This window comes from Pagrus major, chromosome 16, assembly GCF_040436345.1.
Source record: "Pagrus major chromosome 16, Pma_NU_1.0".
Taxonomy (NCBI): domain Eukaryota; kingdom Metazoa; phylum Chordata; class Actinopteri; order Spariformes; family Sparidae; genus Pagrus; species Pagrus major.
Window position 1 is genome coordinate 16485427 of NC_133230.1, and position 16887 is coordinate 16502313.

General features: G+C 38.0%; 1 protein-coding gene across 3 annotated transcripts in view; it reads right to left on the bottom strand.

Moving 5' to 3' along the window:
• LOC141010149 (myocyte-specific enhancer factor 2D homolog) overlaps nt 1–16845 on the bottom strand; it is a 29298-nt gene extending 12453 nt beyond the window's left edge. For 2 of the 3 annotated variants that reach the window (XM_073483013.1, XM_073483012.1), the window contains exons 1-4: nt 7132–7268; nt 3796–3999; nt 2718–2855; nt 1399–1615 (exon numbers count right to left, since the gene is read on the bottom strand). In XM_073483013.1, the coding sequence (XP_073339114.1) occupies nt 1399–1615; nt 2718–2855; nt 3796–3999; nt 7132–7185 (613 nt within the window). In that variant the 5' untranslated portion in view covers nt 7186–7268. Of the gene's footprint in view, nt 1–1398; nt 1616–2717; nt 2856–3795; nt 4000–7131; nt 7526–16638 lie in introns of those variants that run through there. The other variant, XM_073483011.1, reaches the window with a different exon arrangement.
• Nucleotides 16846–16887: the final 42 nt, after the last annotated feature.

Sequence of the window (16887 nt, forward strand, 5' to 3'; positions counted from 1 at the left end):
AATTGTCAATGTACACTCATAATAATGTGTGTCCTTTTTTATTCTAATCTTTATCCTTTATATATTTATTTTTCTCGTTCTATTTTTACTCTATTCTATTTTAATTATTATTCCCTATTACTTATAAGCCTTTTTAGTACAGATCAGAGCATGCAACCCTGTGTTTCACCACATACATTGTGCACCTTTGAATCTTGAGTCATAATCCAGAAAAAGAAACTATAAAGCCCTGTTCACGCTTAGTCATAAGTCTAGGACAGATGATTTGCATGTAGCTAAGGAAAACCAGCCTACAGATTGCCATCCCATTGATTTCTGGCCAACAGGGACACATATAGGTGGTTATTTACTGTATAAATAAAAGTGTCTTAAATCTCATCTGGGTTTTTTCCACATACGTTTAAATACATACAGACACTTCAAATGATGACTGTAAAAGGGGCTAAAGGTAATTAAAAGCCACACTTCTCGACTCCGGCTTGTCTTGCTTAATATTTGGTTGATAAATATATAAATTAGTAATTTAGAAGGTGATATAAAAGTAAAACATTTTACCAAGTTGGAAGCAGAGTGTGGCAAATGTTAAATTGTAAACTACTTTGTCATAACATTGCACTTTTAACTTTGACCCTCTTGCCATTTGGGACCCAGCCCATTAGCTGTCGTCTGTCTGTGCTCTCTGGGCAGCTCAGCTGATGTGACACATCTTCCACTGCACAGAGGATTGTGGGTCAGAATAGCCAGAAAAGCATGCTGGCTTGCATACTGCATAATGCAACCGGTTGCAGGAGGACATCCTGGTAATTTTTAATTTTTGGCATTTCAGCAAAGACAGGGTAAATTTTTCACTTTTCACCTCTGCATTGATGGATTTATTAAAAAAGGTCGACCTTTTTAGTCCAAAAGACCTTTCTCAAGACTTCTTGTTGTTGACGTCTTGAGAAAGGTCTTTGTGACCAAAATGACGACCTTTTAAAGAAATCTATAAGTGCAGAGGTGAAAAGACTGTGCAGGAATTTACTCGTCTTTGCTGGAATTTGCACCACAAAAGAGGTAAAGCAAGTGGCTTGCGTGTGGCCTTCGACTCAATCTTTTCCTGAAATACTAAATAGTATGGTAGTATGAGTATTGGAAACTACATACAATATCCTCTGTTGGTCTATAAAAGAGTAACGAATGTATTGATGGATAGATTTTAAGGTTGAGTTAATAATGCAGAAGTAGAATAATTAAAGTAGAGGTCACATTTTTCTTCAAGCTGTAGCCAAAATCATTACTTTAGAGGTTTATCTTCTTTCTTCACGTCTCTGACCAAAACCCATGAAGAGGCTGGTCAGTGATTTTCAGTCAGTCTCTGCTGGTATTAACGAGTCCGCGACTCTCGTCACACTCACTCACCTGCACTGGCTGGTCGCTGTGGCAACCCCGGAGACACCGTGTTTCTCTGAAGAGCCGGTTGCTGTGGCGACAGGAGGTGGGTATCCGTGAGCGACGATGATGTTACATAGGAGGTAGTTACCAGTGCGTTGCCTGGGTTACTGAATTGCAGTGTGCTCTGATTGGACGACTGGACCGTAACTGGCATGGAGAACGTCTGGGGCGGAGCGGTCGACTGCTGCAAAGCGGGAAGAGAGAATTTTACTTTTAGTCTTCTTTGTACAACAACTACTCGCTGCTAACTTGAACACTTTTGCCACTTTACATTGCTGTCAGACAGCCCTTTCCTTTGGCACTACATTCCCTCAGCCATACAACGTCCGTACTCCTACACACAAGCACAGCCTGGCTGTCTGTAAAGAACCAAAAATGTTCAAAATATAGCGCACACATACACAAACGCTAAAATACGTTTTGCCGTCTGTGCTGTTTAGCATTACAATGCTTTGCTTCCCTGTCGGTGCTACGCACTGCTTCTCCACACAAGGGGAGAGCTGACGGTCATCTACTGCAGGTAATACACCAAGTGGGCTAAGTATCTCATACAACCCTACATCAAAAGACCCAAACTATCATTTTAAGCTTGTGTTTTCTTGCTCTTGAAGGCTGAATTTTTTCCCAACTTATGCAGATTTTTGAGGACCAAGTGCCACCTGAATTCATCTTGAAATGAAAGCAAATATTCATGAATTTTCACGCTCTTTACATTTAGTTGAATGTGGGTCTTGGCATAAAGCACAGCAATTATGTAATGCAACTGTGGCAGTCTGATTTAAGTGAGAGATACAGGTGAGTATCATCAGCTTATAACAGTAAAAATACCCCTAAGTTGTAGCAGTTGTGACGTTTTCAGGACTGAACACTAAAACTGTAACTAAGTAGTCTAAATGGGGAAAATGACTGAAACAAAACGCTCTGATGTGTCAAAGAGAATTAAAGTTCGAATGACTTAAAAATACAATGCAGTCTCCATAACCGCTTAAAATCTGCCTTAACAAATATGGCCAGATATGACAGTGGCCAAAAAGCTGCCCCTACATCTGTTATCTCCTCTGTAATCTTAAGTTTATGGTCTTCTGTTGAGCACTCAGTAAAAAAAAGTGTGAAACAACCAGTTAGAGGAACTTCACACCAGTAGCTGCTTCCTGTAGGCACTTGAGCCAAACACAGAATAACAACAGACAAATGTTTTACCAACACGTCTGCAGGCAAGAGAGAAGCAGAACAAACAGTAATCACAATAAACCCTGTTTGAAATATGGGCACATTAGAGGACTTACTCCGTAGCGCTTGAAGAGAACATCCAGGTCCTCTGTGGTCTTACGGTACTTGTCGTCATTTAGGGGACTTTGGTCGATGGAGTCTTCACCATCCGGCTCTGGACTGTCACAACCGTTGAAGCCTTTCTTTCTCAAAGTCTGTGAAAGTAAAAAAGAAAAAAAAGCGAGAGAACTTTAATATTGGGTGACTGATACTTATCATTAAGTAGAAATGTTTGTTAAATATGTATCTCAGACAATGAAATAACAGTTATAGCCTTTTAAATCTGACACACCTTATTCTTCCAAAAACTACTTGATCCAAACACTAAAGGTCTTGATTCAAAACTATGAAGTTGATCAGCTTGAATTATTGATATGATATCACAGAAGTGTTAACTGGAAGAATGCAACTCAGGAAGCTACTAAAACACTCCCAGCCCAGTGTGACTGAGGGGTGTTACAGAGTGATGCTTCTTTTCCCTTGCAAACAATCTTTGGCACACCACAGACACCAGCTTGCACGGCAGAGCACGCAAACCCAATGACAGACAAGTTTTATTTTGGCTCCCCATCAAGTTAGGAAGGGACGGGAATTAACATTAATATGTCATTTTAATCGATGAAAGTGATGGAAGCTGCTTTTTGATTGTTTTGTGCACTGATCTTTGAGATGAACATGAGAGAGGAGAAATAACAGATTCATTACCAGTGGAGACTAAAGTGTCTGGACAGAGCCACACAATGGTGCATTCAAATGATTTTTCACAGACTCTAAGGAACAGTTTTTAATTATTGAACATTGGGCGGGGCCCATTTTTTTTGGTTGTTTGTTTTATCTCTCTATATTATTTTTTCTTCTTCTTTCTCTTCTGAAATGTTGTCTTGAATTGGCATCCAGTTTGGAAGGGAAGGGAGAAAAGGAGTTTTATTAATCAACCAGCTCCCAGATTTCAATTTGATTCTCCGACTTCCACTTCTAAGACGAAGCTGGTAATGCCCATACATACTGATAGACATCTCTGCTTTGTTTAAGGGTAAATTCTCCCTGTAACAATACAGGACCTGAATATTAAACAATGCTAAGTGACACATTTACCTCAATAATGTCTGCGTTGGTCCGGCTCTCGTGAGGCTCATTGTACTCTGTGTATTTGAGCAGGACCTTGTCCATGTCAGTGCTGGCATACTGGAACAGCTTGTTTGCGTGGTTGAAGATGATGAGAGCGATCTCGCAGTCACACAACACACTCAGCTCGTAGGCTTTCTTCATCAAGCCAAACTTTCGCTTTGTGAATGTCACCTAAGACAAAACAGCAGAGAAAGAAGAGGAGAGGGAAAGAGAGAAGAGGTATGCAAGTTAGTTAAGTTACATTAAATAATAAAAGGTGACAATAATTGACTTTGGAGTAAAAAAGAAAGTATATTCAGTCATATTACTGGGACCGCAGACACATGGGGTAACATAGCCAACAAATAATAAACAAATGGTAGCTATCAATCACTGATCTCTTCTTAAATCATACATCCGTTGGTTTTAAAGCTACTACAACCAGTTAATAGCATCAAAACGAAATGCTCTGATTTTTGACATTTCTTGATTCTCTAGTGTTTTTTCCCCAAGATTAAATCTGAACTACTTAAAATAAAAAGAAGTGGACTATTTTAACATTATTTACATTATACATTACACATTATTATATAAACTAAGGAATGATGACTGACTTCTCTCAGTCTAGTCAAGTCTTCCTACTGCTTTTGCAATCACGAGATGTGGTCCATACAGAAACCTTCTGTATATACAGTATAGGCAGATCCTATAGATGTACACCAGGGCTCAATAAAAAAACGTATGATGAATGGGAATAATTTCCTTTTCAGTGCCAAAATAGATGTCAAAAGCAGAGAGGACAGGATGACAAACTCTTTCATGAACGTTTTTTACTGGTTTTTCATTGAGCAAGTGGTAAATGTTGACATGGGTAGTTAAAACCTGAATTCAAATAGAATTAAAGTTTATTTTTTGTCTTTGGCACAGATTTTTTAAAAGTAATTTAACCATGTTTCATTGACACTATCAACTAAATTATGCTGCATACCAGTTCTTCTAAATATCTCATGTCTCAACAAGTTCACAGACGATTAAAATTGGAGCATGTTCAGTATTTATTGTACAGATGGTTTGGGGATCTGTCTGCAGAGTTTACAGTCAGAGGTGGGAGGAGATAAAATTAGAATTAAAACAAATAAAAAAGAAAATTCTTGGTGGTTCACAGAAACAGTGATAGCAGGAAAAATCCCCAAAAATACTGAATTAACATTTTTGTCCAACTACTCATCCGACCCAACTGAGAAAACAAGAAAGACCCTGGTCAGGGAGGAGCTGGATCTATTTAAAGAAACAACTGTGCTTAAAGAAAGGCAATCGTGGAAAAGACATGACACATGACGACAGTGTGATTGGATATTGAAACCAAACATGTGGAGGACTGAGCGCATGAGGAAAAATATTCTGTGGTGTGATGAAACCATAATCGAACTGTTCAGCTGTGATACAAAGCACTTTGTTTGGCAGAACCAACACCACCCCTACTGTGAAGTGTGGTGGCAGCTTCATGAAGTGAGGAAACAACAAAATGAGCTGAAAAAGGCAAATTCTCGAGGACAGCCTGCTTTAGAGTACTTGAGACTTTTCTCTGCAGCAAATGTGTATAATTGAATTGGGCAGTGACACAAGCAGAAAGCCAAAAACAACAACAGAACAGCTTCAGATCTAAAATCTGCCCGGTGCCTCAGGCTGGTAGTGGAAGATAAAAACCTCTGGACCTGAATACCAAAAACCACACAGTTTGACATCAGTTAACTTAACTTGTGATTTTAAAACATTTATGCTCAGTGTCTTTTTTATCTCTGAGCATTTTTATGAACATAAAGACTTTATTTTTCAAATATACTTGAAGGATAAAATGCTTAAGAAATGTACCAAGTCATAATTTGTTTTATTCATGGCAGTGATTTAAGCATTAAATCATTTTCTGCACTGTGGTGGCTGGGGAATACCACTTGAGTTTGAAAAACAAGAGAATGTCTTCATAAAATGTACATCTGTATTTCTGTATTTCATTTTTTAAATACCTAAGACAGCTGGATTTTGAACCAATCACTCAATTTCTAAATAAAGAGTCCCTTGGCACACTACTCTGATTCTAGCGAAATTTAGTTTTGCAGTTTATAAAATAAAAACCCAATAATTAAAAAATAAACCCATGCAGACGGTGCAGTTCATTTCACTTATAAATCATCTAACCATGAAAACATAACATCTCTATTTCTAATCCATATTGCTGCACTAACAGTTTGTTGTTGGAAAAAAATACTAATTCATTACAAATGCAAACTATAAAAGCAAACAAGACAAAAAGTCCTGAAAGTGCTGATAAAAAAAGTCAAATTTGGAGCTTCATATTTCCACAACAAGGCATCTGGATGGATGGTGATTGGATCAAAAGCTCCAGAGAAGCTAAATTGACCTTTCAAGATTGTTTAATCAGCTCAACATGCCTAGGAATTGCTCATTTCTTCTACACTTAATTTGTGTCCATTTTGTTGTATTAACTTATAAATGTCAAGAAAGTACTGGCGAGGCTGAGGGAGACACATAAACGCAGTGTTTCATGCACTGAAATTCAATGTTTTAGAGTAAAACGTAGAGAAATATCAAATAAGAAGAAACCCAACCAGATCAGTTTAAAGAGAATTAATCATGGCGGTCGGGACCAGTGAGTCCATCAATGTAACACAAGTCTCACCAAGAGTGATGGAATTAAGGCTTTGATTTTTAAATTAAACCACTATGGAAGATGGCCGATCATCTCAATTATTATCACTTTAAACCCGACTTAAACTGTTATGCTCTAGACGTATTTGTGAAATTTTGAAGAGATGTCCTGAATAAAGAGACCTCAGACAGTGATGCAATGCTGTTGTTGCCACAACAACACTTAATAACTCTCATAGCGGGGGTGGGTGACATTTTTCAACACTGGATCTGATACAAAACCCAAGTTTCAAAACTAAAACAACACTTCTGCTGATACCTTACTTTGAGAATTTTTTCTTTCCATCCAAGTTCTCAGATGTTAAATGTTATCTGAACACAAGCAGCCGCACAACACTATCTAAACAGAACAGTTGGAAACTGGCAGCGAATAAAAAGACAGGACTACAAATCTGATCATGTAACACCAACTTGTGGTATTTTAACGTTTTCCCTACGCAGTAAAGACACATTTTAGCCAGTATCAAAAAGATATTGATGTTCAATTCCTTGCAATATACATGAGTTTAAACTTAAAATGTTTTTCTCTGATTAACCAGAAGAATAATTGTCAGAATAATTAAAAACACACTGTCTTGAAAGATAACGAAGACTCACCTGCTTGTTCCTTTCATCGGTGATTCGTTGGATCTGAATCTTTTTCCTACCCATGATGCTTTGCAGGTGTGGAGACAAAAGTCACGGTCAGTCAAGTGGAGAAGTGCCTCTCAGAGGGTGAGAGAGGGAGTGCAGCCTTCGACCTCTTAGTACAGCCCAGCAACACTCAGACACAGTCATGCATCCGATCATTCACACGCACACACATTTCTCTGTCCAGATGTGGCGACGTCGTCGACTCCTTTAACTGACGGGCTGTGAGGATGAAGAGTGGATGCTGTGGAGATGTGTGCTGTTGAGGAGTGGAGGTCCTCAGTTCATTGCTTGTTCAAAAGGGACAAAAGTGACAAAACTTCCCCGCAGCTGCTGTGGTGAGAAGGACGTCAATCGTCTCCTGCATCAGACACAGAGAGAGACAGAAAAATTACTCAAACATCTCTCATGTCTCATCACATCAAAGGCGAGACGTGAGGGGGAACAAAATCAATATAATATTCTTATTGTGTGACAAAAAGAAAAGGACAATGCGATCCATGATGTTAAAGCAGATTCACTTGAGACCAACGAAAACAACAATGCCTTCTGATTATGAGGGCAGGGGGTACTCAAAGTACTTTGTACTAGAATCACAGATTAAATGCACTTCCACTGTCTGCAACTGATCTTCATTTTCATTATCGAATAATCTTTAATTATTTTCCTGATTAATTGATTAATCCTTTTTATGGAGATTACAATACAGAAAAGATGCTCAGGGTTATTTAAAATTATTAAATTCTCAGTGAAGTTTACCGTTTCAGTGCACTGATGTTATTTTACAAAATTAATTTTATTTTTAAACTGTAAAACACCGCCCCTTATATATCTTAAGTGTTTGATAAACGCATTTGAGGGATCACCAGCGCAAAAATCCTGATCTGAACACCCTTACTGTCAATGGTGGAGCAGATGATGTCTTCTAACTACACAACACCCTCCAGCTACTAAAGACATTTGAAGACATCTCTTTGGGTAATCCATGCTAAACCTGATTCACTGATTGATGAGATTAATAGATTATTAAATGCTTAAACCTAGACTTTACTGTGTGAGTCATCAGAAAAGAGGCAGCATGTTTTCTATGCACGCATGATACTTCAGTCCCTTTAGGGCCATTCACTGACTCAATGGCAAAAGTAAAAGTTGAGTTTTCCCTACGAGGCCCTTTAATCTGTATGGATTTTGTTCATGAAATAGAGTTAGACAAACACAAATGTCAAAACATTTTTGACTGAATGCCTCATTGTCAACAGAATGATTCTTTTTAATCACAGATGTTGGGAAACAATCCCAGGCTGAATCACGTGGGTGTGATCACAGCACAGGTTAAGTGTTTATTTGCAGTCAAAAAGCTGTAAGGCACCAGAGGTGGTATATTAGTGACTAAAACAGCTTCACACACATCCTTGGAGGAAGTACTGGAGGTTGGCAAGTCATCTTTGTGTGCAGGCTGAGTCACTGCTTGGTTTCTTTATAACGGCCATAACCTGAAATCCACCCTACCATGAAGGACAGAGAGTAATGAATGAGAAATGAGAATAAAGAGCAAATGATGAGTAAAGCCTTCAAACTCTGCTACCTCTGCATGAGTTACAGATATATATTTGAGACCGAAGAAACTGCTTACTATCTCTTGTTACACACTTTCTGGGATTATTTTCTCGATAAATCAATCAGTTCTCTGGTCTATTAAATGCCAGAAAATGGGTAAAAATGTCAATCAGTCATGTCCCAAATCCCAAAATGAGGTCTTTTGATTTGTCCACAACCTTAAGATATTCAGTTTCTTGTCATAGTGGGGTAAAAAAAAAAACAGAAAATATTCACATTGAAGGAGCAGGAGCAGGAGAATTTTGACTTTTTTTCTTTTAAAAAATTAGTCGAAATGATTCATTGGTTAGTAAAGAACTCAGACCAGAAACCAGAGTAAAGAAACCGGAAAATATTCACATTTAAATTGTGGGAATCTTAGGAAAATTAATCTAAAAAAGATTAATTTATCAATCAAAATAGATAAATTCAAAAGTTGACAAGTAACTGATTCATCAACTTGCATCTCCGATCAAATGATCAGTTCTTTCCAAAAAGTGTAGATAATTAAAAAATCTTAGAGAATCAGATGTACATAGACATTTAGAAATAAATCTACAGCAGCAGTAACAGTTAATCAAATGCTAGTCAGCAAGATATAATTATGCTGAAGTCACAGTTAACACTACGCAGCAAAGGGAAAGTGACTGTATATCTACACTTACAAACTGGTTACTTAATCTCTTTATAATTAATTAAAATTAACACTAACAGCTGCACATATCCTTCCCAAGAGGAGAGCTTTAAATACGTCCACGGCTGTGATTTAAGTTTACAGTACGGCTGTACAGTCAATCATATAATAAGCACAATTCTAGCTCCAACAGTTAATTAAAAGCGCTCAGGTCTGATGCTGATGCTTTACATTTAGGGTGGCTGCTCCGGTGCATTAAATCAAGCGCTACCTGGAGCTGAGAGGAATAGCTGATTTATTGCCAATCAAGTAAAGAAGAAGAAGAAGGAACTGGCAGCAATTTAATAATTTATTAATCATTTCAGTCATTTTTCAAGCAAGAAAGCTAAACATGGCCTAGTTTCAGCTTCTCACGTGACAGTTTCTTGCTTTTCTTTTCTTTGTGATAGTAAACTGAACATCTTTGGCTCTTGGACTGATAGATTAAACACGGACTTTGAAGAGAACATTATGAGTTCTGGGCATTATAATGGGCATTTTACTGTCAGAAAGATTAATTGATTACTCTAGAATAAATCTGTCGCATTAATTGATGATGAACGGTTAGTTGCATCCCTATTCATATGTGAATGTCATCGACTTGTCTGTTTTTTGTATCTCTGTGTTAAATATCTTTTATTAATCGAGAGGATTATGGACTGGTTTAACGGGGAAACCACACCTCTGAAGTGAAAAATGAGAGGTGCAAATGGTGAAAAGTGGCCATTAAAAAATCACCTGAATAATAGATCAGAGAGTAACCGACAACAAACAAGTTTTTACTATCATTCCACATTTTTAGGATCTTCAACTCCAACTCACAATTTCAGGCCAAACCTACATTTTCTGAATACAACACCATCCCTAAAACCCATTCTCCTTCTTACACATAGACTCAGCTCAGTGGCAATTGTGTTAACTTTTCCCTCCAGCCTTGACCCTACATGTCCGTGCTTTCCTGGGGACTGTTGTTAGGCCAGACGGAAAAAATGAAAACGCCAGTGGAGTGCACATGGGGCCTCCACAAACCACATTTCAACACTTCAGAGACTGTCCAGCTTGAGAATTAATCAGAAGCTGTAATAAAATCCAGCATATTAGGTTCAACTAGGATCTGTCAGCCCACTCGCCAGGGTAAAATGTTGGCAGTTAACAGGAACCACTGATACATTCACATTTGTATGTGTCCATATAACATACTGACAGTTCTACAGTATGTGTCATATCACATTCATATTACATGTTTATGATATCACTGTCATATGAGGAGGTGGAGGGGAAGGTGGTAGAGTTACAGGTGAGAAGGTTGCCAAGCCAGTGACCACAGTTCGAGACTGTGTTTCAACAAGTGTGACACCACTGGATAATTTTAGGGAGACATCAAGACAATTTCCAGCTGTGGTTGTGGCAACAAAAACGGAAGGTTTTGATGAGAAGTTGGGACATCTCCAGCCGTGTTTGTCGTAACAAAACCGGTTGTTTTTCACACAATCTTTGTATATCTCAAGGCGTGTTTGTAGCGACCAAAACATGATCTTTTCCTGAGCACAGCCAATGTTTTTTGTGTCTTAACCTAACCCAATCATAAGCACAGCGTTGGGACAACATAAAATCAAAAATTTAAAGAAATATAAAGTTGCAACATAAAGAAACCTAAAGTTTCAAAATATTGGTGGTTTGCAGAAACATAGCCAATATTTATTCTGGTGATTGGGTTGGATCTGTATCGAGCATTTAATCCAATACATTAGACTTTTTTGCCTGCTCGCTAACTAGTTTTCATGGTTGCATGGACTGGATATGCCAGATAAGTATCAGCACCGATATTGACCTTATTTGGTCTGATTTCTACCACAATGCCATTACAGAAATTCAGTGTTTCACTATCGCTATTCATTAAGCCTTAGCTATCCACCAACTAGGCTTTTGGCACTTTAGCATTCCCTTGCATAATGTTACCCTAAATACTGTAAAAATTATTCCAGTGAGGTACAAAGATTTTAATTTTGAGGGGAAAAAAGAGATAAGTGGTATTCGATCATTACTCTATATTATATATCCTGAGTTGAGGTATCAGAAGCAGTACTGGGAAAGGAAAAGTAGGATCGGTGCATCTCTTGTTTTTTACACACTTTTAATGACAACATTTGGTGGTGGAAGGTTCTGGGAAGTCAGCCTATTGTAGCTAGATTACTGTGACAAAAAGGGCTTAATCGATTAGTCAATTGATAATAAAAACCAGCAAGCATTTTGATAATTGCAAAATTGTTTTCAAGAAAAAATAGTGAGACGATGCTACACATTTTCAGGTCTAGCATCTCCAAAGGACAGAATTTTCTGCCTCTCTTTATCATATATATTAGTAAATATATAGTGTATAGTATATGGTATAGTTTGAAAAACTAAAGACTCTGTCAAGTTGTGATTAGCATTTTTCACTGTTTTTGGACATGTCATCAACCAACAATTGATTTTTAGTCTACATATTGTTACAAAAAAAGAGAACCCTATATGATGTCTGTCCAAAATAAAAAAACCCACTAATATTCAATTTACAGTGGAAAACAGAAAATAAAAACTGCTAATACTCCTAAAGCTGGAACAGAGGAATCTTTGTCATATTAGCTTGATTTAAAAGATTAACAAATTAGTTGTAGATACATTTTCTGCCAATTGATTAGTTGTTTCAGCACTATATCATAGCTTCTATTAGCTCAAATTAGCTACTCAATATTTTTCCATTTATGTTTGCTATACTGTTGATATGGAAAATTTATTTTTTTTAAAAATCTGCTCCCTAAAATACTTCAGAATCCTCTAGATACAAGCAAAAGCAAAATCAAGTCAAAAAAGATGTTTGCAAGATGTTTATACAGCAGTTCTTATCTTAATTCAAGCAACATTTTATACAGGCTTGCAAAGAACTTGGATAGTCTACAAACCCAATACTCCAAAGATTTAATGGTGTATGATGTGGTTTGTGCTGTGCTGAGATGGAGTTTTCATATCTGTATTCATATCATCATATATCTTTCATTAACTGTGAGGCACCAACTCTAGATAATTACCACAACAACACATGTAGAAATATCCCACAGCTAGGGGGGAAAATGATTAAAAACTGCTCTTCCCTACTGACTTTACAAACTTTGCCACTGTCAAGCTACAATATTATCTTTGATTAGCTGTGAATTGATCAGAATGAGGGTACACTGCAAGGTTTCTGTCTAGCCTCCCTCTCCCTGACTGCCCTCTGCATGGCTGCCCCCTCATTACTGTAATTGACACGTTCATTCCTCCTCTTCCCCCTTAAGGCGCTGATGGCTCAATTAGGAGCTGGCCGGAGGACTGATTGGACGCCAAAGATAATGAGGTCGCCGCTTGGCTAAAACTGAGCCCATCGCATCCAGCCAAACCAAGCTCACTTGGTGACATACGGTGCGCCACAGAGGAAGAAAAGACATTTTACGAGTCAATCTAAAGACACATCAGAAAAAGACCAGATAGAGGTGTATAATGGCGGATAATGAATGTTTTTTGGCTGGACCAGGTTTGCCTCATTATCTTAAGAGGGCAGGAATTTGTTGACTCTGGTGAAAAGTAAGCTACACACATGTTATTCGAATCATCCAAGTGCTGGTTATGCAACCCTTGAATGTTCTTCTGATGAAGGAGAGGGAGCACAATCAAGCTCAGGGTAGGCATCTGTCTGTTTTGGAGTAGTGTAATTAGTGGCTGTGACCTTTAGCGGATTATGCTCTAGCCAATGAAATGTGCCAAAGCCCTGAGATAAATGGTCGGAGCCTCAAACGTGACTTGCAGTGGGGTTTGCCCATCCACAGCACTCAGACAGGGGTTTAGGTCAGTCTTAATGGCTCAATCTCCGCTCCCCAAACGTGGACAGAGTTGATTTGCATCAACCTTACACCTGACAATAAAAAGGAGCATGTAGTGAGGAAAGATTAATATATTCATGTGACCTACAAGCACTACACGCTATCAGAGCCGCAACTAATTATTGTTTTCATGAACGATTAGTCTGTTGATTATTTTCTTGACTGTTTTGTCAATAAAATGTGAGAACATAACATCCCAGATTCCAAGGTGGCATCTTTATTACCCGATCGTAGGTTCAACCCAAAGATGTATTCTGTCTACCTTGATAGACGTCTAAAAAAAAGAAGCAAATTCTCACATTTGAGTTTTAGAAATCAGAGAATTTTGTAACTTCTGCTTAAAAAAATGACTTATTTATGAAAAATTGTTTTGATTTCATTTCTGTCAATCAACTAATTAACCAACTATTAATTTCAATGCTACACACTATCCATTTTGAATAAGCTACCACTTTTCACAGAACATCACACTCATTGATTGTTTCTTGATCTAATATCTGACTATACAAGCATTTTATAACCATATTTTAAAAACTGTATTTGTATTTTTTGAAGTTGAAGTTGTATAAAATGCCTTTAGTTGATAATACACTGCTGTGCTCACCAGAGAAGACTGCCTCAGTGTAATGACAACTACATGAAATAATAAGAATATTCTCATTCTTTCACGATAAGAAATTCTAGTTCAACCTCATCTGTGTTTATTGAGATTAAAAACAATCGACGGAGACCGCTGATGAAGTCCATCACCCACCAAAAGCGTTGGTATTTGATGACCTGGGAAAGACACTCAACAATTGACCATCTTTCTCAAAAATCCCTTACTCCACCTTAAATACAATGAACTATGTGAATATGTCACATAGGGCTGCACAATATATCATATCAGACATGCGCAATAGTATTCCGCGTGCTAATTGATGTGCAACGTCAAGTAAGGCAGATCAACTCAAACCTGTCATACTACAACTTTTTTGCTGCTTGATACTAAAGGAAAACTTGTCATTTTCCGTGAATCATCTACAAGAGAAGTCTGTCTAATAAAACAGAATTTAATCTGATTTAAGATTATACAACTTTCAAAACATGCCTGCAGTATTTTGACCAACACAGAGGATTGAAACTTGGAGTGAAAGATGCCCCACTGCATTTATGCGTAAATCCCTTTTGATTTTCTTTAGATTAGTTGCATCAATATCATCATTTTTTTACTTTAAAAACTGTGCATGTTGCTACAACAACAATCTGTTAGGCTTTATTTGACCAGAGAGACAAAAGATTGAATTCCCATACACCAAATGATGCTAATCATTCAAGCTGTCTGAAGAAATTGTTGCTGTGGACTTTGAGAAACCCTCGGTTGGTTTAATTCTGTTCATCTTGGCAACCACTCCCAGCTTTGTCAGCTCAAAGACCTACCCATAGGAACTGCAAGTTTAAACAGTGCTGTTATTTTAAGCATTTTTAATAAAATACTTTTGTTGATGATAGCAGGCCTTTTGGGCAGCCAATGTGTTGATGCTGCTGTGAGGAGAGTAGAGAAATGGGACTTAGGAATCTTTGCAAACAATATTAAATTTTGGGACTTGGATAACTTAGCTTTGGCTAGGAATGGGATGATATGAAAATTTCATGTTACGATTATCCTGTCCAACATAATCGCGATTCACTATTGTTCCGATCATCATTAAAATATTCGTAAAACTTTGATTTAAAAACTTGAAAAAATTGCACTGAAACAAACTGGAATCACTTTCACATTACCTTTTGTTGGGAAACAACTATTTTTATTGTATCACAAGTAGGACACACGTGTTATTTTAGTGAAAAACAAACAATCAAAGAATCTTAAATAGGTAATCATATATCATACGGTCTTCCTGTACAAATAAAGTAGAAATAAATGCTGGTATCCTCATCTCAGGTAGTTTTTAGTTTGGAATCCATAGTATTAACATACATACACATTTTTTTGGGGGGATAAAATGTGCAAGAAATGCCTTCAGTCATGGTGACAAGCTTCAGCCATCAAAATAAATCAGGAATCCAAATACAGGACTTTTTTGCAGCGAGCTAGACAGCTTTTTCAAGTAATTCATGTGAGGATATTCATGATTATCTCCGAAATTCGCCACAATCAACTTATTGTGAGTGTTTTTTTGTCGCAATCTGTGATAAAATCTTTTATAGTGCCATCCCTAGCTTTGACTTATACTAATAAGTATTCAGTATCAAGTTGAATACGCACATACTGCTGGAAATGTGTCATCTATGGTCTCGATCACCTACAGATGTTGATATGAATCCATCTGCAGGGACGGCACACAGTGGTGTATCACCCTGTCAAACTGGCCTACTTCTAGCCCAGCAGCTTTGGTATCTACCCTGGGATGGCACTGATTTCCAGCCTTTGAATACATATAGCCTGTGATAAACCATAATCATTGACTTAATTTGACTGAGCCTGACAAGCATTGCTCTTAAGGTATGTAAGGTACAATAAATGGGGCCATGCAAATGCCCTTTGCCTGTCAACAGCATCACCGCTTCTGGCATTAGCATTAATAATATGTGTCTTTTGTGGAAAATCAAATCTACTACATCTCTAAAATCTCTGCACAAACACAAAATCAGTACAGGAACATATCATTTTTACTGAGGCTGTTGTAAAAAAAAAAAAAAATGCAGCTGGATGAAGAGCTTTGAACAAAAGGTCTGTTATAGTTAAGTCTCCTTAATGTCATTAAACTACTGACCATGTTAGATCTGGTATGTGGAGTCCACATGAGCTTTTTTTAAACAAAACAAAGTGGAAGCAGAAGCTCGTCTGTATCCTACAAACATGACAGATGGGAGTCTGGAGACAGAGTAGGCCCACTGACGGCAGACAGGTACCCTACAGGATCTAATTTGACAGGTTGCGAGCTGAGACTGCTGTCAAAATCGTGTGTGCCCATTTTACCAAACACAAAAAGCCTCCTTCAAGACACCACGACCGGGCTTGATCCCCAGAGCAGAGGACGAGCTACTCTTCACAGGCCATTTCACAATTTTCAAGTTACGAGTCGACCGACAGCCATTACCTTCCTTACACTCTCCATATAACTCGACTGTGCGAGCTGAAGCACACACGCACTACTTTAAACCACATTACGGACATTTTGTACTCAAATCGCGCCTGTTCTTCTTTAAAATATAAACCAGCTCGGTGTTGGTTATTACTTTGCTACATTTAAATAATAAAGCGAGCAGGTTTGCTCCCTGTGCGAGGAAAAAAGACGCAGGAAGGAAATGTATCACTCCACTTACCCTGAAATATTGCTGATAAAACCCGAAAATAGGCCAGTAGCCAACGGCTCCGGAGGCGACCCGTGTTAATTAAGAAGCACTGATTAATTACGCTGAAGCGACGTCTCTATTTACATGACTCCGCGGCATTTTATTCCATTTAATGTTGAAGTAACTATACTGTCCACCCAGGCGATACAGCGTACCCAGTGTACGATCAACGTCATTGACATTAGCCCGTGAGTGACCCGTCGACAATCCAATCAGAAG